The sequence below is a fragment of the Salmo salar genome, chromosome 15, assembly GCF_965601325.2.
Source record: "Salmo salar chromosome 15, fSalSal1, whole genome shotgun sequence".
Taxonomy (NCBI): domain Eukaryota; kingdom Metazoa; phylum Chordata; class Actinopteri; order Salmoniformes; family Salmonidae; genus Salmo; species Salmo salar.
The window spans coordinates 64,566,191-64,589,255 of NC_138305.1; the positions used below are offsets into that span (position 1 = coordinate 64,566,191).

At 43.0% G+C, this 23,065-nt stretch overlaps 1 protein-coding gene across 6 annotated transcripts in view; it reads left to right on the forward strand.

The window, feature by feature from the left end:
- Nucleotides 1-23,065, forward strand: part of LOC106571792 (serine/threonine-protein kinase WNK2) — a 139,951-nt gene that overhangs the window by 60,338 nt on the left and 56,548 nt on the right. For 5 of the 6 annotated variants that reach the window (XM_082961952.1, XM_082961954.1, XM_082961953.1 and 2 more), the window contains exons 3-9: nt 3,850-4,022; nt 4,330-4,550; nt 4,676-4,833; nt 7,936-8,024; nt 8,598-8,817; nt 20,601-20,880; nt 21,145-21,260. In XM_082961952.1, the coding sequence (XP_082818078.1) occupies nt 3,850-4,022; nt 4,330-4,550; nt 4,676-4,833; nt 7,936-8,024; nt 8,598-8,817; nt 20,601-20,880; nt 21,145-21,260 (1,257 nt within the window). The other variant, XM_082961957.1, reaches the window with a different exon arrangement.

Sequence of the window (23,065 nt, forward strand, 5' to 3'; positions counted from 1 at the left end):
GTGGCTAGCTTCACATAGATGGGTCCGACCACCATTAATCAAATAAGAACTGTCTTATAAATTAGGGTTATTTTAGATGATGACACCTAGCTATATAGTTAGCTAGCTAATGAAACAGATAGTCGTTTTGCTATGTTTTTAGGAAAGAAAATTGTTTGCATCCATGAGCTAGCTAGATTTCTTTTTAATGACCAGCACTGTAGGTGCGCGAGAAAACTTTACCAGCATCATAGCATACGTATCGATGAATCGTTGTGACATATGAAATACAAGTGATAGTTATTACACATTGATTACACTATGTAAAAAAAATTATGAACGAGTTAAATTATTATGTGACGTGCAGTCATATTCAGGTCCTGATTGGTCAACAAGCTTATATGACACGTCAAATAGTGTTATTTGACGTATCTTTTTTAACATGCAAAGACCCAAACGGCGTTCCATAGAAATCCTGGGTGAGAATGAAACGACTGAACAAATGAACAATGAAACAGCACAGCAAGTAAGTGAAAGAAATAGGTTTTGATTATGTTTTACTGGTAATGGGGACATACGTAAATGCCAACAAAAGAACTTTTTGGTCAGTGTGGTGTGTGTGTGTAACCTTTATTTAATAACTAGGCAAGTCAGTTAAGAACAAATTCTTATTTACAATGACGGCCCAGACGATGCTAGGACAATTGTGTGCTGCCCTATGGGATCCCCAATCACACCCGGATGTGATACAGCCTGGATTCAAACCAGGGACTGTAGTGACGCCTCTTGCACTGAGATGCAGTGCCTTAGACCGCTGCGTCCATGTGTGTGTGTTAACTATTTAACTGTACTAGAATGCTTAAAAGGCCACTAAAATTGTAACTATCGATTATCGGTATCGTTTTTTTGGAAAGGAAAATATCGGCATCGGCCAAAAATGTCATATCTATTGCATCTTAGCCGCTCTGTCACTGCTCATCCATATATTTTATATTTATATATTCTTATCCCATTCCTTTACTAGATTGTGTGTGTTAGGTTTTATTGTGGAATTGTTTGATATTACCTGTTAGATACTGCTGCACTGTCGGATCTTGACGCATAAGCATTTCACTACACTAACAATGACATCTGCTAACCATGTGTATTTGACCAATAAAATTTGATTTGATCCGGTTCAAGTACGGGCTCTGGCTAGGCCGCTCAAGGACATTCAGAGACTTGTCCCGAAGCCACGTTGTCTTGGCTCTGTGCTTGGGGTCGTTGTCCTGTTTGAAGGTGAACCTTCAACCCAGTCTGAGGTCTTGAGCGCTCTGGAGCATGTTTTCATCAAGGATCTCTCTGTACTTTGCTCCGTTCATCTTTCCCTCGATCCTGACTAGTCTCCCAGTCCTTGTCCCTGAAAAACATACCCACAGCATGATTCTGCCACCACCACGCTTCACGTAGGGATGGTACAAGATTTCTTCCAGACGTGACGCTTGGCATTCAGGCCAAAGAGTTCAATTTTGGCTTCATCAGACCAGAGAATGTTGTTTTTCATGGTCTGAGAGTCTTTAGGTGCCTTTTGGCAAACTCCAAACCGGCTCTCATGTGCCTTTTACTGAGGAGTGGCTTCCATCTGGCCACTCTACCATAAAGGCCTGATTGGTGGAGTGCTGCAGAGATGGTTCTCCCATCTCCACAGAGGATCTCTGGAGCTCTGTCAGAGTGACCATCGGGTTCTTGGTCACCTCCCTGACCAAGGCCCTTCTCCCCAATTGCTCAGTTTGGCTGGGCAGCCAGCTCTAGGAAGAGTCTTGGTGGTTCCAAACTTCTTCCATTTAAGGATGATGGAGGCCACTGTGTTCTTGGGGACCTTCAATGTTGCAGACATGTTTTGGTTCCCTTCCCCAGATCTGTGCCTCAACACAATCCTGTCTCGGAGCCCCACGGACAATTCATTCGATCTTATGGCATGGTTTTTGCTTTTTGTGTGTGCCTTTTCACAGGTGTGTGCCTTTTCTAAATCATGTCCAATCAATTGAATTTACCTCAGGTTGACTCCAAGTTGTCGAAACATCTCAAGGATGATCAATGGAAACAGGATGCACCTGAGCTCAATTTCGAGTCCCATAGCAAAAGGTCTGAATAATAATGTAAATAAGGTATTTTTGTTTTTTATTTGTAATAAATTAGCAAACATTTCAAAAGAACTGTTTTCGCTTTGTCATTATGGGGTATTGTGTGTAGTTGGAGGATAATTCTTTTTAAATTCCATTTAAAAATAAGTCTGTAACATAACAAAATGTGGAAAATGTCAAGGGGTCTGAATAACTTCCGAATCCGATTTATTTGCGAGCTGTTGCTAGAGCGCACGTGCCAAGACCAGAGTGGCACATTTGCTAAATAACAGTGTTGTTTTGTAAATTAACAACCCATCAGTACAGTTAAATGCGATGGAATCCATTTACATTCAGGGCCTAACATTACATTTACATTTACGTCATTTAGCAGACGCTCTTATCCAGAGCGACTTACAAATTGGTGGATTCACCTTATGATATCCAGTGGAACAACCACTTACAATAGTGCATCTATATCTTTTTTTTGGGGGGGGGGGGGGGGGGGGGTAGAAGGATTGCTTTATCCTATCCCAGGTATTCCTTAAAGAGGTGGGGTTTCAGGTGTCTATGGAAGGTGGTGATTGACTCCGCTGTCCTGGCGTCATGAGGGAGCTTGTTCCACCATTGGGGTGCCAGAGCAGCGAACAGTTTTGACTGGGCTGAGCGGGAACTGTGCTTCCGCAGAGGTAGGGGGGCCAGCACGCCAGAGGTGGATGAACGCAGTGCCCTTGTTTGGGTGTAGGGCCTGATCAGAGCCTGAAGGTACGGAGGTGCCGTTCCCCTCACAGCTCCGTAGGCAAGCACCATGGTCTTGTAGCAGATGCGAGCTTCAACTGGAAGCCAGTGGAGTGTGCGGAGGAGCGGGGTAACATAAGGACAGCTCAGAGTATGCTATTCTGCTATTCTGTTCTTCTGAAATAGACTACATTTTCTTTATATCATCTTTCTTTAGACCTGTCTAAAAGAAATCATGGATTTATTGTGATGGTGGAGGCTATATTACATGGATTTATTAGACTTTAAAAAATAGATGTTTCAAAGGTCTGCATCAGTGGTTTGTAGGTTATGTGTGGAAGCCAGGAGATGCTAAATGGGTTTATGTTCATTAACAGTCAAGAACCATGATACTGGCAGTTATTTGCCTGACAATCACCGGCTCACAAAATGAAATGACCGCCACAGCCTACTAGTGACTCCCACTGACATGCATAATGTGAAAGATCCTCTGCTCCTACTGAAGTAGACCACATTGTGCCTTGCAGCCAGTGCCTGTGTGATCTGAGCCATGCTTGCACCACTGATTTTCCACAGTACTGGTCCTCACTTCCCAAAGTAATCATTGCTCTGGGGGCTACTCAATTGCAAGTTCCTTTCGAGGGTGACCAGCTGGGTCAAACATATGGTCCAATTAGTGAGCTGAATATGGCTCTCAGACAGACACACTAATACCAGACAGACAAACAGGCACAGACAGAGATCAATGGAAGAGCCTCCTGCACACGGTCCCTCTCTCCCATCTGTTTGTTCTGCTTATAGGTCCCTCTCAAAAAAGCTCTGATATTAATTATCTCTTCATTTCACATGATCTCTGAAGTGTTTCCTTCCCTTTGTACCATATATCCATTGCTTTGAAAGAGTGCTTCACAAATAATTCTGTATAACATTGAAAATGATCTAGGTCCAACCAGGTATATTTTCCCTCATCATCTTTTGTCTCCTGACCACAGCCCTGGATTTAGTGTAACTTCTCTGTCCTCTCCCTCAGGACCGTAAGCTGACCAAAGTAGAGCGTCAGCGGTTTAAGGAGGAGGCAGAGATGCTGAAGGGGCTGCAGCACCCCAACATCGTCCGCTTCTACGACTTTTGGGAGTCACCCCTCAAAGGGAAGAAGTGCATCGTCCTGGTAACAGAGCTCATGACCTCAGGCACGCTCAAAACGTGAGTGTGCTGTTATACCTGCTGGAAATAGTCAAAAGAAGAGGCTATAATTGGGCAATGCGTGATCTAGTCATAAATGCAAAGCAACACCCTTTTTTTATATGCATTCCCCCTAACAAACTAGTTAACGTGTGCTGGAGTATTATTTATCATTGAGATTACTAAGCAATGTAGTACTGCAAAAAGAGGCAATGGAGTGATATGCACATGAATATTTGCTCTAAATTACCTAATTTTTGACTGGATTATCAATCCCAAAACTCTGAATATATGAATGGTGATACTGATGTCCTTTTCCCACCTGTAGGTATCTGAAGCGCTTCAAGGTAATGAAGCCCAAGGTTCTGAGGAGCTGGTGTAGGCAGATCCTGAAGGGCCTTCACTTCCTCCACACCAGGGCCCCTCCCATCATCCACAGAGACCTGAAGTGTGACAACATCTTCATCACGGGCCCCACCGGCTCCGTCAAGATTGGAGACCTGGGGTTGGCCACGCTCAAGAGGGCCTCCTTCGCCAAGAGTGTCATAGGTAGGAGATCCAATCAGACTGCATCAGTAACACCTGGTGTAGCATCTTTATCTTTCTAAAATTGACAACAGTCTCCAGATTCCAAAAATGTCCTGCTGTCTAACCTTTGACCCATGTCCTCCCAGGCACCCCAGAGTTCATGGCCCCAGAGATGTATGAGGAGCACTATGATGAGTCAGTGGATGTCTATGCCTTTGGGATGTGCATGTTGGAGATGGCCACCTCAGAGTACCCGTACTCGGAGTGCCAGAACGCTGCACAGATCTACCGCAAAGTCACCAGCGTGAGTCCACATTTAATATGTAAACCAATTTAGCTCATATAGAGGTAACACTCACAACTAGGATAGACACAAAATTACCAATTTCAGTCATTCATGTTAGCACTGTGATTTCTATGAATGGCAGCCACAGATCTCAAGTAACCAGGGGTATTCAGCATTAACGATTTAAAGGCCGGAATCATTAGATCATTTGTTTTGGTACTGTCCATAAGTAGCTTGTTTTTGGTCGCATGTTCAGGAATGGCTGAAGAATTGCAGCATTTACCTTGAGTTAACTCTGCAAATAGCACTGCTGGATGGGGTGGTAGGTAGCCTAGTGGTTAGAGCGTTGGACTAGTAACCGAAAGGTTGCAAGATCGAATCCTCGAGCTGACAAGGTAAAAATCTGTCGTTCTGCCCCTGATGAAGGCAGTTCCTAGGCCTTCATTGAAAGTAAAAATGTGTTCTTAACTGACTTGCCTAGTTAATTAAAGGTAAAATAAAAAAAATTGAAAAGTCATAGTCAATTTATCAATAATATAATACTCTTAGAAAGAAAGTATATATTTAATTTACAATCTGTAGAAACTATTAGAATAGAAAGGTTCAGAACTTTTGTGAAAAATCACAGCACCGATGAAAAATATATGGCAAATAGAAATCGAAACTCGATGGTCTACAGAGATAGATGGGAGGGGTTGAGTGTAGCTGAAGGATGGGACTAAAAACGAACAAAAAATAACTAATGTAGAATATACTGTGTCTGTAAAATGTTTATAGTACGTTTCTCTCTCCAATTATTAGTAAGGTTTTCATGGTACGCTATTCCTCAATGGAAGTGGAGGGTAAGGAGATACAAGACCTTTCCATGGTAGGGGTATGTTACCAGAGCCCCATGGTTCTTGATACTTGAATAATTCCCTAGTTTACTGGACAGTAAAGATGGTCATGACGTGCCATATGGCACTGCTCAGGGAGTCCAGAACCCCCCAGTTCTTCACTTATATAGCCTTGTATTCCACTCTATGCCAGTGAGGAAAAGGGCATCACAGTAATGAATGCGGCAAACTGTTTTTAGATCAGGGGGTGTCCGGAGTCATGATATATTTGATTAAGGGTATTGATTTTGCACTCTTAAAACTTGGCAGGCACTGCTGAAGTAGGATGACTCATCTTAGCCTGGTCCCAGATCTGTACTTTAGCCAACTCCGCTGACTAGCATCGTCAATGATAATCAGAGGACTTGGCACTAAAGCACATGCATATATTTGCATGGTATGGTAAGGATAGTCAGAGGTGTTGGCTTTTGGCTAAAGCATATACAGTTGAAGTCGGAAGTTTACATACACTTAGGTTGGAGTCATTAAAACTCGTTTTTCAACCACTCCACAAATTTCTTGTTAACAAACTATAGTTTTGGCTAGTCAGTTAGGACATCTACTTTGTGCATGACACAAGACATTTTTCTAACAATTGTTTACAAACCCATTATTTCACTTATAATTCACTGTATCACAATTCCAGTGGGTCAGAAGTTTACATACACTAAATGATGTCATGGCTTTAGAAGCTTCTGATAGGCTAATTGACATCATTTGAGTCAATTGGAGGTGTACCTGTGGATGTATTTCAAGGCCTACCTTCAAACTCTGTGCCTCTTTGCTTGACATCATGGGAAAATCTAAAGAAATCAGCCAAGACCTCAGAATAAAAATTGTAGACCTCCACAAGTCTGGTTCATCTTAGGGGAGCAATTTCCAAACGCTAGAAGGTACCACGTTCATCTTTACAAACAAAGGTACGCACGTATAAACACCATGGGACCACGTAGCCGCCATACCGCTCAGGAAGGAGACGTGTTCTCTCCTAGAGATGAACGTACTTTGGTGCGAAAAGTGCAAATCAATCCCAGAACAACAGCAAAGGACCTTATGAAGATGCTGGAGGAAACTGGTACAAAAGTATACATTTTCACTGTAAAACAAGTCCTATATCAGCATAACCTGAAAGGCTGCTCAGCAAGGAAGAAGCCACTGCTCCAAAACCTCCATAAAATAGCCAGACTACGGTTTGCAACTGCACATGGGGACAAAGAGCATACTTTTGGGAGAAATGTCCTCTGGTCTGATGAAACAAAAATATAACTGTTTGGCCATAATGACCATCGTTATGTTTGGAGGAAAAAGGGGGATGCTTGCAAGCTGAAGAACACCATGTCAACTGTGAAGCACGGGGGTGGCAGCATCATGTTGTGGGGGTGCTTTGCTGCAGGAGGGACAGGTACACTTCACAAAATAGATGGCATCATGAGGTAGGAAAATGATGTGGATATATTGAAGCAACATCTCAAGGCATCAGTCAGGAAGTTAAAGCTTGGTCGCAAATGGGTCTTCCAAATGTACAATGACCCCAAGCATACTTCCAAAGTTGTGGCAAAATGGCTTAAGGACAGTAAAGTCAAGGTATTGGAGTGGCCATCACAAAGCCCTGACCTCAGTCCTGTAGAAAATGTGTGGGTAGAACTGAAAAAGCTTGTGCAAGCAAGGAGTCCTACAAACCTGACTCAGTTACACCAGCTCTGTCAGGAGGATGGGCCAAAATTCACCCAACTTTTATTGTGGTTTTTTTCGCTGTCTACTTTACTCTATGAATATCGGCATGCCCTGGAGAGACCACTGAAGTCTATTTATTTATCATTTCTCCACGGGAAACTTTCATAGCTATAAACCAGAATGCATACAGTGTATAAGTATCTGTATAAATGTGTCAGTTCCTGAAAATACTATTTTTAGTCCACAGAGTTTCAGAAAGGGGCTTGTTTAAAGCATTAACGATCTGACGTTGACACGAAGTGATGTTGACACCTCTTGAAATGTGATCAAGGTTTTTAATGAGTTGTTTGCGCATTGTTCAGAAAACTACTAAAGTCAGAATGTCATAACACTAACAATTTATGAAGTGTGCAAACAAAAACATTTGGAAAATTATGACAACTTTTGGTAGGCTATGTGAATACATGTGGCCATCTCTCTCCGTCTCCCTTTTTATTTCCTCCACCATACTTACTCATGGCTTCCGGCCATCCCTCTGAACTGTTTTTTTCACTTCCTTTTCTGTTATCAGGGGGTGAAGCCTGCCAGCTACAACAAGGTTGTGGATCCTGAAATCAAGGAGATTATTGGCGAGTGCATCTGCCAGAAGAAAGAGGAGCGGTGAGTGACTGTACCTGCGTTTCTGCCCACCGCTTGGCCATAGGGCCACCAAGGTGCTCCGTCACCCCTCCATACCTCGCTTCATCTGCCCACACCCTATCACCACATCGATGACATTAGGGGCTCTCAACAACATTCCAATCTCCCCTCCCGATCTGTAGGCCATCCTCTGTTAACTTGAATAATAATGGGTTTAATACAGAGGAGAAAATAACCCTTAAAACCGCCTCTGTGGCAGGTTTTCATACTGAGAGGTGATTGTGTACAGTTCTCTCTCATTCCTTGTCCTGGCAGCTAGTAAATGGAGGGTGTTCTTAGATAAGGGCTTATACTGTTCTTATGGCTCAGTCCAGACCGGAACACTGAGAACATTGGTGCTCAGGAGAGTCTTTCAGCTCCTGCATGACATAACTACTGAATTAGGTGGAGGGCATTAGGTCACTGTACTTGGAGTTGATATGACTAATTTGAAGATAATTTAGGCTAAATCTGTAAAATGACAGAAGGTCAAGTTGGAGCCATGCCATGTTAGCACAGTGATAAAGGGTTGTTTTTATTTTTCGTTCCTCCCAGGTACTCCATAAAGGACCTGCTGAACCACGCCTTCTTTGCGGAGCACACAGGGGTGCGGGTGGAGCTGGCCGAGGAGGATGATGGGAAGAAGACGGCCATCGCCCTGAAGCTGTGGGTGGAAGACCCAAAGAAGCTGAAGGGAAAATACAAGGAGAGCGGAGCCATTGAGTTTACCTTTGAACTGGAAAAAGAGAGCTCGGAGGGCGTGGCCCAAGAGATGGTAAGATGGATGGTGGGTGGATGGATGGATGGATGGATAGTTTGATGGTTGAATACATGGGTGGAGTGTAGCATTAGACTGGTTGAACAGACATTGCAATCCAAGGTGGGGTTTGAATTTGTCCTGAATAATGTAAATACTTGAGTAAATGCTGGTTCATGTCGGCTCTGTTATGGTGTGGGTTGCATTTTCCAGGCATGGTTTAGGTCTACTCAACCTCTTAGAGGGCAAGGTAAATGCCAGTAAATGCACAACCATTCTGAGTGATCACCTTCAACCTACAGTGCCTAGTGAAAGTCTACACACCGCTTGGACAGTCTTCACATTTTGCTGCTTTACAATCTTAAAAGGGATTAAATTAGATTGAAAATGTGTAGATCAGTAAGAAAACAAAGTGAAAGAATGTTTTAAAATTTTATATAACTAAGATGTCTTGATTGTATATGTGTTCACACCCCAGAGTTAATACGTGGGTGGAAGCACGTTTGGCGGCCATTACAGCAGTAAATCATTTTGAATAGTATTCCACCAACTTTGCACAACTCTTTGGGCAACATGTACATTGTTTTGGTCAAAATTGCTCAAGCTCAGTAACTTTGGTTGGAAATCATTGGACAGCATATTCAAAGTTTACACACAAGACAACACAATATAAATAATATATGCTCAACTAGAAAAACGTATTTCAACTATAAAGATACCGTACTTTAGACAAGTTAAACACACTGGGCAGAAAAGTACAAAGGTTAAAGGGCAATCTGTAGTTAATACAGGAACAGAGCGGTCACCTTGCCATTGTTCCCGTAAACAGACGAGGGATAGGGGTGAAGAAATGCAACCACTCACAGACAGTCATGGCCACAGACTGACCATCCATCTGACCAAAATGAAAGTTTACAATGCTATTTTAAAAAAAAACTATTTTTCTATACTTACATTTTTTACAAACAGGGCAAAACAAGCTCACATTTTAGGCTTTGACAGGGCAAGAAGAATAAGGCATCCACAAGTCACATTCAATAAGAATCAATAGGCACATCGCCAACCTCAAGGTCCTCACAGAAAAACACACAGAAATGCTCCTCCAACCAGTAAATCACAGGGGTGTCAAATACAGATTTATTTTGTTTTAATGAGAATGCCATCAGAGGGTGGTGGACTGTACAAAGTAAGACCGGAATGGAGACCAAGCATCATATAACAGTTTGGAGTTCTCATGTGTATTGAATTACATTTTTTTTTTACATTTCAGAGATTACAGCACACTTCCCACTAGGGCTGGGCGGTATACCGTATTTTACTATATACTGGTATTTATGCACGGACCTGTTTGGGTTTTTACTTTACCTTCTATGACAATATTTTAATGTTTGGTTTGTTAAATGTTAAATATTAGTTTGTGTTTCTTACATCTGCAAACAGCTAGTTTGTGTTTTCTTAGCAAGTTAAGCTAAATCGCTGGTTAGCTAACTAACTAATAAAAGTACTGAGTACTGATACCAGTACTGGTGGAGGCTTAAATCAGCATGTTGTTTGTGCAACAGTATCTTCTAAATCAAAGAGGAGTAGGCGAAGCATGAATATGTTGGCTATATGAATAAAGATTTAATGTAGCCAAAGATTATAGGGTCCCCTAGGAAACACAGAACATCACTTTGGTTCCTACCCTGTCACAATAACTCGTCCATGGCATTTTCATTCGTTGTCATGTCAAACACTGTATTCATAGTGCCCACTATTATTTATATTCATTCTATTTCCATGATTCCAAAAGTTCACCCAAGTGTTTTGATCTTCATCGCAATTACAACATTTGGTTAAAAATAAGGACTAGTATTTTTGCCCATTCCGTGGCAGTGTGGAAATGATCTCAAATGAGTGCAGGAAATGCAGAAATTGTTGAATTGAACAGTATAAACCAATCAGAATGGAGAAAGACCCATTGAAATTATTTAGAATATATGTGTTGCCACCCTCGGGTCACGCACTACTCATAAAGCAAATGTAAAACTTTTATTAATAAAAAAAAATTAAAAATACTGTCAAAAATTTGAAAAATACCATGATATGATTTTTTGGCCATATCGCCCAGCCCTATCTCCCACCCAATATTTATAAGATGGGGGAACTACACCTGTGTAATGATCATGCTGGTTAATCAGCTTCTTGATATGCCACACCTGTCAGGTGGATGGATTATCTTTGCAAAGGAGAAATGCTCACTAACAGGGATGTAAACAAATTCATGCACAATATGAGAGAAATTCGCTTTTTCTGCGTTTTATATTTTTCTTCAATATATACAGTTGAAGTTGGAAGTTTACATACACCTTAGCCAAATACATTAAAATTGTTCACAATTCCTGACATTTAATCCTAGTAAAAATTCCCTGTTTTAGGTCAGTTAGGAATACCACTTTATTTTAAGAATGTGAAATGTCAGAATAATAGTAGAGGGATTTATTTCAGCTTTTATTTCTTTCATCACATTCCCAGTGTTTCAGAAGTTTACATACACTCAATTAGTATTTGGTAGCATTGCCTTTAAATTGTTTAACTTGGGTCAAATGTTTAGGGTAGCCTTCCACAAGCTTCCCACAATAAGTTGGGTGATTTTTGGCCCATCCTCCTGACAGAGCTGGTGTAACTGAGTCAGGTTTGTAGGCTACCTTGCTCGCACAAGCTTTTTCAATTCTGCCCACAAATTTTCTATAGGATTAAGGTCAAGGCTTTGTGATGGCCACTCCAATACCTTGACTTTGTTGTCCTTAAGCCATTTTGCCACGACTTTGGAAGTATGCTTGGGGTCATTGTCCATTTGGAAGACCAATTTGCGACCAAGCTTTAACTTCCTGTTTCATGTCTTGAGATGTTGCTTCAATATATCCATATCATTTTCCTACCTCATGATGCCATCCCTGTGCTTCACTGTTGGGATGGTGTTCTTCGGCTTGCAAGCCTCCCTCTTTTTCCTCCAAACATAATGATGGTCATTATGGCCAAACAGTTATATTTTTGTTTCATCAGACCAGAGGACATTTCTCCAAAAAGTACAAACGTTTTTCCCCATGTGCAGTTGCAAACCATAGTCTGGCTTTTTTATGTTGGTTTTGGAGCAGTGGCTTCTTCCTTGCTGAGCGGCCTTTCAGGTTATGCCGATATAGGACACTTTTACTGTGGATATAGATACTTTTGTACCTGATTCCTCCAGCATCTTCACAAGGTTCTTTGCTGTTGTTCTGGGATTGATTTGCACTTTTCAAACCAAAGTACGTTCATCTCTAGGAGACAGAATGCGTCTTCTTCCTGAGCGGTATGGCGACTCCATGGTCCCATGGTGTTTATACTTGCGTACTATTGTTTGTACAGATAAACGTGGTACCTTCAGGCGTTTGGAAATTGCTTCCAAGTATGAACCAGACTTGTGGAGGTCTACAATTTTTTTTCTCCGTTTTTGGCTGATTTCTTTTGATTTTTCCCATGAAGTCAAGCAAAGAGGCACTGAGTTTGAAGGTAGGCCTTGAAATACATTCACAGGTATACCTGCAATTGACTCAAATGATGTCAATTAGCCTATCAGAAGCTTCTAAAGCCATGACATAATTTTCTGGAATTTACCAAGCTGTTTAAAGGCACAGTCAACTTAGTGTATGTAGACCTCTGACCCACTGGAATTGTGATACAGTGAAATAATCTGTCTGTAAACAATTGTTGGAAAAATGTCTTGTCATGTACAAGGTAGATATCCTAACCAACTTGCCAAAACTATAGTTTGTTATCAAGAAATTTGTGGAGTGGTTGAAAAACGAGTTTTAATGTCTCCAACCTAAGTGTATGTAAATTTCCGACTTCAACTGTATGCCTTGGCCAACTGTTACCAGAACTAACCCAATTGAACACTTATGGGAGATTCTGGAGCAGTGCCTGAGACAGTGTTTTCCATCAACAGTAAGCCAAATGATGGAATTGTTTTGTGGAAGAATGGTGTCACCTTCCAATAGAGTTCCAGACACTTGAAGAATCTATGCCAAGGCGCATTAAAGCTGTTCTGGCGGCTTGTGGTGGCCCAACACCCTATTTAGACACTTTTTTTTATTATTTCTCATTATGCTCCCAAACATTTCGTTGGTATAGCAACCAACGTTTCGGCACGTAGTCCCTTTTTCAGGGTTGTCATTGTTCATCAAATATAAACATGTTGGGGTTTAGTCTAGTAGCTAGTTGTAGAGGGCAAGAGGTCTGTGTGTGGCGTTCAGGCAGACCGTGTGCCAACAGTGCTCCAATCTCATCATCAGGGAATGTGCCCTCTTGCAGATTGGCAGGGATACGCTCTGCACTTCCAGGAATCCAGTGATTGCGGTTTTATTTTTTCTTCCTGTTTACTTCTTTTTGCCCAACAAACGCCCACCATCAGATAAGACTTCTGTGTACTTAATCTACAATAAAGTGTTCCGGAGCTTTGTGCAGTTTTATCTAACACTTTCTGATGGACCCAGCTACTATTTCCCCCTCCAGATTGTTCTCAGACCTCAAATCTAACTTGTTTCAGATTTTGTCCAAGTTGTTTAACTGTAAACAGATATGGGCTTTATGCCCGTTTGAAGAGCACTGGGCTGAGACCCTGCCTCTGAAGTGAAAATCGAGATCTGCTCACTGGCGAAGAGGGTTATAGAGTACTAAAGTGGGGTTGGCAGTGGCACCGCTTGAGATCCCTCTGTTGTTTATTTTAGACAAGGAATTACCTTTGTCTTTGTTTTGCCCTGTCTTAGCTTAGTATGTTTGCCCTCTTCTGTTGTGTCTTAAGTGTTCAAAACAGCCCATAGCAGACGTCTTGATATCTGATCATGTCTAGGTGACCTGCATTTTATGGCTGTCTGTGTTTGTATTAGTGAGCTTGTGTATTTGTGTATGGTGTTTAAGCTGTAAATAGATTATTGAATGTTTATTTTACCCTTTAGGCTATTTGTGGGAGTGGGACAGGCTTGGCTTTGTGTGTTTTCAGTGTGTAAAGCTTTCCTTTTGTCAAAGGGGTCAGGCTGTCAAAAGTGTGTAACTTTATTGGTTTATTCGGATCCCCATTAGCTTTTGCCGAAGCAGCAGCTATTCTTCCTGGGGTCCACACAAAACAGCATTCATGACATGTTTAATCTCTTTATTTGTAAGGTAAATTTGCTGTTTGCTTGATTAATTGTAGATGGAAGGGAGTTTCATGCCATCATGGCTCTGTATAATACTGTGCGTTGCTGTGAATTTGTTTTGGACTTGGGGACTGTGTAGAGTCCCCTGGTGGCATGTATTGTGGGGTATTCAGAAAGTATTCATACTCCTTGATTTATTCCACATTTTGTTGTTACAGCCTGACACTTTTTTCTCAATGATCCACACACACAATAACGACAAAGTAAAACCATGTTTTTAGACATTTTTTAAAGTGAAATACAGAAATATCTCATTTAAATAAGTATTCATACCCATGAGTCAATACATTGTAGAAGCACCTTTTGCGGCGATTACAGCTTTGAGTCATCTTGGGTATGTCTGTATCAGCTTTGAACATCTGGATTTGGGGATCATCTCCTGTTCTTCCTTGCAGATTTTCTCAAGCTCAATTAAGTTAAATGGGGAGCTGTGGTGAAAAGCAATCTTCAAGTCTTTTCACAGAAAGCATCCCCCATAGCATGATGCTGCCACCACCATGCTTCACGGTAGAGATGGTGTTAGATGGTGATGAGCAGGGCCAGGTTTTCTCCAGAAATAGCGCTTTGCATTTAGGCCAAAGATTTACATTTTGTCTCATCAGACCACAGAATATTTTGCCTTATGCTCTTGTCTATCAAATAAAATTGTATTTGTCACATGTGCCGAATACAGGTGTAGACCTTACCGTGAAATGCTTACCTAACCAACAATGCAGTTAAAGAAATAGAGTTAAGGAAATATTTGCTAAGTAAACAAGTGTAAAATAAAAAGTAACACAATAAGATTACATAACAATAACGAGGCTATATACAGGGGGTACCGGTACCAAGTCAATGTGCGGGGGTACAGGTTAGTCAAGTTAATTTGTAGATGTAGGTATGGGTAAAGTGACTATGCATAGATAATAAACAGCAAGTAGCAGCAGTGTAAAAGCAAAGGGGGGTGGTCAATGTAAATAGTCTGGGTGGCCAGTTGATTAATTGTTCAGCAGTCTTATGGCTTGGTGGTAGAAGCTGTTAAGGAGCCTTTTGGACATAGACTTGGCGCTCCGGTACCATTTGCCGTGCGGTAGCAGAGAGAACAGTCTATGACTTGTGTGACTGTAATCTTTGACAATTTTTTGGGCCTTCCTCTGACACCGTCTAGCTTTTTTTCGTCTGGTAGGCTTCCGTCACTTGGCAGCTCGTGGCTGTGCTTCCCTTTGTAGTCCGTAATAATTTGCAAGCCCTGCCACATCCGACGAGCATCAGAGCCGGTGTAGTAGGATTGACGCTTTGCCTGTTTGATGGTTCGTCTGAGGGCAGAGCAGGATTTCTTATAAGCATCCGGATTAGTGTCCCGCTCCTTGAAAGCGGCAGCTCTAGCCTTTACCTCAGTGCGGATGTTGCCTGTATTCCATGGCTTCTGGTTGGGATATGTACGCACGGTCACTGTGGGGACGACGTTGTTGATGCACTTATTGATGAAGCCGGTGACTGAAGTGGTATACTCCTCAATGCCATTGGATGAATCACCGAACGTATTCCAGTCTGTGCTAGCAAAACAGCCCTGTAGCATAGCATCCGCATCATCTGACCACTTCCATATTGAGCGAATCACTGGTACTTCCTGCTTTAGTTTTTACTTGTAAGCAGGAACAAGGAGGATAGAATTATGGTCAGATTTCCCAAATGGAGGGTCAGGGAGAGCTTTGTATGTGTCTCTGTGTGTGGAGTAAAAGTGGTCTAGAGTTAGTTTTTTTCTCTGGTGGCACATGTGACATGCTGGAAGAAATTAGGTAAAACAGATTTGTTTGCCTGCATTAAAGTCCCCGGCCACTAGGAACGGTGCTTCTGGATGAGCATTTTCTTGATTGCTTATGACCTTATACAGCTCGTTGAGTGTGGTCTTAGTGCCAGCATTGGTTTGTGGTGGTAAATGGACGGCTACGAATAATATAGATGAGAACTCTCTTGGTAGATAGTGCGGTCTACAGCTTATCATGAGGTACTCTACCTCAGGCGAGCAATACCTCGAGACTTCTTTAATATTAGACATCGGCACCAGCTGTTATTGACGAATAGACACACCCCGCCCCTCATCTTACCAGACGTAGATGCTCTGTCCTGCTGATGCACAGAAAACCCCGCCAGCTCTATATTATCTGTGTCGTCATTCAGCCACGACTCGGTGAAACAAGATATTACAGTTTTTAATGACTCGTTGGCAGGATAGTCTCGACCGTAGATCATCCAGTTTGTTTTCCAGTGATTGCACGTTGGCCAATAGAACCGATGGTAGTGGTGATTTACTCACTCGCCTACGAATCCTCACAATGCACCCCGACTTTCGCCCCCTGTATCTCCGTATTTTCTTCACGTGAATGACTGGGATTTCGGCCTGGTCTCCAGGAAGCAGTATATCCTTCGTGTCGGACTCATTAAAGAAAAAATATTTGTCCAGTTCGAGGTGAGTAATCTCTGTTCTTTTCGGTCATAAGATACATTAGCAGCAACTTTATGTACAAACAATGCGAGGAAAAAAAAAACTAACAAAATAGAACAGTTGGTTATGGGCCCTTAAAACGGTAGCCATCCCCTCCGACGCCATTATATAATTGGCGCCATTTCACGTGCCTTTTTGCAAACTTGTGCTGTCGTGTCTTTTTCTCAGGAGTGGCTTCCGTCTGGCCTCTCTCCCATAAAGCCCAGATTGGTGAAGTGCTGTAGAAACTGTCCTTCTGGCAGGTTCTCCCATCTCCCTCAAGGAACTCTGTGGTTCATTGGGTTCTTGGTCACCTCTCTGAACAAGGTCCTTCTTGCCCGGCTGCTCAGTTTGGTCGGACAACCAGCTCTAGGCAGTCTTGGTAGTTTAAATGTATGCATTTCAATTTCCCAATGATGGAGACCACTGTGCTGTTGGAAACTTACAACACTCAAGAAATTGCTTTATACCCTTCCACAAATGTATGCCTCATCAAAATTCTACACTACATGACCAAAAGTATGTGGACACCTGTTCATCAAACATCTCATTCCAAAATCATGGTCATTAATATGGAGTTGGTCCCACCTTTGCTGCTATAACAGCCTCCACTCTAGTGGAAAGCCTTCCCAGAAGATGTTGGAACATTTCTGCGGGGACTTGCTTCAATTCAGCCACGAGCATTAGTGAGGACGGACACTGATGTTGGGCGAATAGGCCTTACTCGCAGTCGGCGTTCCAATTCATCCCAAAGGTGTTTGATGGGGTTTTAGGTCAGGGCTCTGTGCAGGCCAGTCAAGTTCTCCCACACCGATCTTGACGAACCATTTCTATATGGACTTCGCTTTGTGCACAAGGGCATTGTAATGTTGAAACAGGAGAGGGCCTTTCCCAATCCTCTTTGTTAACATGTCAGGCATTTCACACACAGTCTGTTACTTCTTGGTGACCTATAGCAATACACTAAAATAATAGACTTTACATGAGGCGGGTGAACCTGCAACCACAACACTTCAATAATACTGGACATGAGATCTTCCTTAAGATTTACAGGGATATGGCTCTGATATGGTGCCTATGGAAAGAAACCTTGACTTTTTCCACATTGTTGCATTACAGCCTTATTCTAAAATGTATTAAATAGATTTTTTCCTCATCAATCTACACACAACACCCTATAATGACAAAGCAAAAACAGGCTTTTAGAAACTTTTGCTAATTTATAAAAACATTTAAGTAACGTAAATGTCACATTTACATAAGTATTCAGACACTTTACTCAGTACTTTGTTGAAGCACCTTTGGCAGTGATTACAGCATTGAGTTCTCTTGGGTATGACGCTACAAGCTTGGCACACCTGTATTTGAGGAGTTTCTTCCATTCTTCTCTGCAGATCCTCTCCAGGTTGGATGAGGAGCATTGCGGCACAGCTATTTTCAGGTCTTTCCAGAGATGTTCGATCCGGTTCAAGTCTGAGCTCTGGCTGGGCCACTCAAGGACATTCAGAGACTTGTCCCGAAAGCAACTCCTGCGTTGTCTTGGCTGTGTACTTGTCCTTGTCCTGTTGAAAGGTGAACCTTTGCCCCAGTCTGAGGTCCTGAGTGCGAAGTTTCTTCCAGACGTGATGCTTGGCATTAAGGTCAAAAAGAGTTCAATCTTGGTTTCATCAGACCAGAGAATCTTGTTTTTCATGGTCTAAGAGTCTTTAGGTGCGTTTTTGCAAACTCCAAGCGGGGTGTCATGTGCCTTTTCCAGAGGAGTGGTTACCATCTGGCCACTCTACCAGAAAGGCCTGATTGGTGGTGTCGCAGAGATGGTTGTCCATCTGGAAGATTCTCCCATCTCCACAGATGAACTCTAGAGCTCTGTCAGAGTGACCATCAGGTTCTTGGTCACCTCCCTGACCAAAACCCTTCTCCCCCGATTGCTCACTTTGGCCGGGCAGCCAGCTCTAGGAAGAGTCTTGGTGGTTCCAAACTTCTTCCATTTAAAAAAAGATGGGGACCTTCAATGCGGCAGAAATGTTTTGGTACCCTTCCCCAGATCTGTGCCTCGACTCAATCCTGTCTTGGAGCTCTACGGACAATTCCTTTGACATCATGGCTTGATCTTTGCTCTGACATCCACTGTCAAATGTGGAACCTTTATATAGACAGGTGTGTTCCTTTCCAAATCATGTCCAATCAATTGAATTTACCACAGGGGACTCCAATCAAGTTGTAGAAACATCTCAAGGATGATCAATAGACACAGAATGCACCTCAGCTCAATTTTGAATTTTATGGGTCTGAATACTTATGTAAATAAAGTATTTAAGTAAAAACATTTTGCAAAAAAAACAAACTGTTTTCACTTTTTCATTATGGGGTATTGTGTGTAGATTGATGAGGAACATTTTCTATTTAATATACATTTTAGAATAAGGCTGTAACGTAAAAAAATGTGGAAAAAGTTAAGGGGTCTGAATACTGTTCATGTACTCTGTGTGTGTCACCCACTCACTCACACACCCACCTCCCCGTAGGCATTCCTGTCTCTTCTGTAGTTGTTATATCCTTGTATTGCTACTGCTGTATCAAAGGAATTATCTAAGTGTCTCTGAAATGGCTAATATATTAATTAGAGGTCGACGGATTAAATCGGTCTATGAAATACAAATGGTATAGAGAGAAATAGTCCTATAATAACTACAACCTAAAACTTCTTAACTGGGAATATTGAAGACTCATGTTAAAAGGAACCACCAGCTTTCTCATGTTCAGAGCAAGGAACTTAAACGTTAGCTTTTTTACATGGCACGTATTGCACTTTTACTTTCTTCTCCAACACTGTGTTTTTGCATTATTTAAACCAAATTGAACATGTTTCATTATTTATTTTCAGACTAAATTTATTTTATTTATGTATTATATTAAGTTAAAATCCAAGGGTTAATTGTTCATTCAGTATTGTTGTAATTGTCATTATTACAAATATATATATAAAAATCGGCCGACTAATCGGTATCAGCATTTTTTGGTCATCCAATAATCGGTATCGGTGTTGAAAAATCATAATTGGTCGACCACTAATATGAATGCTATCTGATGTTAGCAAGTTATTGATTTCATGAACCGTACTTCTAAGGCTACTTGAAAACATTTTTTGCCCTTTCCCGTGTAGCTTATCAGAGATGGACTTAATATGGAAAAAAAAATATATACATTATTCAGCACTCCATGAATCAGTTGTTAGTGTGTGTGCCCTGTGAGGTTGACTCTATGAAACCTCAGGCTTGGCTCTCTCATTCCTTCCAGAGTGATCATTTTTGTTGTGAATGGGTCAGGCTGCAGTGCTTAGTGTTACTGAGAATCAGGGCCATCGATTATTTTGGCAGACAGCTAGCTGACCTGCTTTCTTCCCTCTATGGTGACATCTCCATCTGTCTGTGCTGGGTCAAGATAAGCTGGGGAAAATGTAAGGTCTTGCTGTAATGATAGAGAGAGGAGGAATGTGGCCCACAGCTCCCCATCTCCGATCACCCCTCGCCACTTTCGATGACTCATTTCTTCACAGACGGGCACCATGGGAGATGCAGTTTATCTTTATCGACGGGGCTGATGTGTCCATTCATGCACTATGCTACTTAGCGAGCGGAAACGCTGCTTCTTTGCTTTATTATTCATGTTTTATGACATGTTTTATTACGTTTGGGTTGATTAAATGACTACATTTTACATTGTGAACGACGGTCTTAAAAGCAAAGATCATGTTAAAGATATGGGACTCATACTCCGTGAAATAAATACATTTGTCAGGTTGTGCTAAAACAGAAACCATTTAAACATTCCATGGAAGGTTCAGGCCATAATGCCTATTAATGACTCCAAACCCCCCAAAAATCTAAACATTATTTCAGATGTATCTCTTCCCATGGTCTAAATGCACCTGTCCTGTATCCTGTCTCCAGTGCTGTTGTCCCAGACAGAGGCGGACTATTCTCTCTGAACCCAGCTGCTGCCCTCCTCAAGAAATTATTCTCTCTCCCTCCCTCTTCCTGGCTCTCTCCTGTTTTCTCTCTTCCTCTAACACATTGACTCTAAAAATACTCCTCTTCCCACACTCCTCCTCTCCCCGACAGGTGGAATCAGGGTTCTTCCATGAGAGTGATGCTAAGATCGTGGGGAAGTCGATCCGGGACCGCGTAGCACTGATTAAATGGAGGCGGGAGAGGACTGTGTCGGCCAGAACCCCAGTGAACCAGGGAGAGGCAGGACTCAGGGCCCAGGCCACCCTAGCCCAGGGGACCTCTGCTGGGGCTACACAGGCAGGACAGCCCCCTTTGATTGAGCCCAACGAGCCAGAGGCAGACCAGCACACCAGGCTATGTAACCTTCCGGCCAGCGCAACCTCTGTCACATGTGAGACACCACTGACACGCACATCATGTGGAAAGACACGCAACATTTAAAACCCCACAAGACATCTCCTTCCTGTCACACATTCGCATACATTTGATACAGTGGTCTCTGTGTCATGCGGTTGAATTGATCTTTGACAGTAGTGTTTATATTATGGGGGTTTGTACTTGTTTATTTGTGTCTAATGTGTAATCGCTCTTTGTCACTTTGTTCTAGTTGCCTGTGTGGTTAAAGACTAACCTCCATCTCTGTTTGTCTATGTAGCAGACAGTACCTTTGACAGCGGCCTGGGCTCCACTGTGTTTTCTGACTCCCACAGCAGCCAGCACAATGTCCTCTACCAGTCCCAAGTGGAGCCCATCACCATGGCAATGCAGCAGGTCTGTACCATACACATACAGATGTACACTTCATGTACACTCAACACATGTGAACTGCGCAGATATTGGACACATGCACATACACATGCACATCTCATTTACATAGAGATATGCATTACATGCACATGTATGTTACATATGCGCACAAACATGGTTATTTACCTTTATCCATAAATCTGTATCAATTTACACATCTGCTAACATTGGCACATGTATGTTTATGCGCAATGTATACTGATTTAATGCACACACACACACACACACACACACCTGTATCTCATTTACTCATCCCACTTCATTATCATGTTTTTGTTGTGCATATGTGTTTTGGTTGTGTGCCTTTTGAGTAAGGTATGTTTTGCCTGTGGGTCCCTGTATGGGCTCAGCGTCAGTGTTTGGCTTCAGCACGTCCCCGGTCCTGTGAAAGGGGCGAGGGGTGGAAAGCAGCCCTGGGGCCGGAGTTCCGAGTGGGTGCAGGGACACGGAGAGGGAGTGCCTCGGTCATTGACACTCTTAGGGACAACAACGACATCCCTCTTCATATGCTCCTGCAACCTATTACATCTGGGTCCTGCAACCAACAGAGAGCTTCCAGTCCCACCCCCACATCACCAGACGACCAATCAGAGAGCAGCCCCTCTGAGTTCCGCTCTGAGGCTGAGGACGGCTTCCCTTCCCTGAGTGCATTTCCTGCCCCCATCCTCCTGGCACCCCCATCCCCCACGTACTCTGAGGCCCGACGTCATAGTGACTCTTCTATAGAATCTCCGACGTTGGAAGCCACCAATGGAAGCAGGTTGAAGTCTGTGTCAGTGGAGGCAGCGGTGGGGCGGAGGCACTCGGACCTTAGCACGCTGCAGAGCCTAAACTCTGCCCTTCAACACCACCATCATCATCACCAAGGCGTGCCCAGAAGCCACCTGTGCCAGGCCTGCCTCTCTCTGCTGCTGCTGAAGTCACGAGAGGGGGGGCACAAGAAGCACACTGCTTTTCCCTTTCCACCACACCCCTGTGCTTGCCCCTACCGGCACCACCACTTCTCCAGTGGGATGACAACAACTGCAGGGTCAGGAGGGATGAAAGGACCAAGTCATACAGGAAGTGACTTCTCTGACCTCTCCTTACTACAAAAGAACCTGATGAACATCATCAGCCGTAAAACCACCCCATCCAACCAGGGCCAAGACTCCCTCCTCCACCTGTCTGCAGCCCAGCAGCCTGTACGGAGCTATGGGGATGGTAGTCTGAAGTTAACCCAGAGAGGCAGCTTCAGTGGTGACCACACAGCACCCCCTCTAGCCAGGCCCACACAGGACCACAAGGCCAGCTACTGTGCTGGGGAGCACCGAGCCACCGGTCCTCCGGGAGTGGTAGGTCCCACAGGGAGACTAGGACTGCATCTCAATGGTCTGAAGTGTCTTTCTCTCCATGTCTCCTTTCCTTCATCTGTACTGAACTGACAACAAAGGATAGGTGAACTTACTGTTGATACCAACAATGATTGTGCTTTCACCTGTCCAGTTCCTTGATGTCAGTGCAGATTTTGGTAAAGCAGATGAGAGGGGTCTGCTTTAGACTACTGAGAGGCTCCCAGACCCCTACCCTCAGCTCAAACTCTCACCTGTACAGCTGACTCCTCCCAGCTTATAGAAGGCACTACTTTGCATAAGATGGAGCTGATGATTGCTCTAGACCTCACTCCCTCCTTAGGCCAGTAGAGGGCGCTCTGTTTTAATGCAGCCATGGGACTGGACCCTGCTCTCTCTTTTCCGCTCAGCTTCAAACTACCATAGAAGTCCATGGTC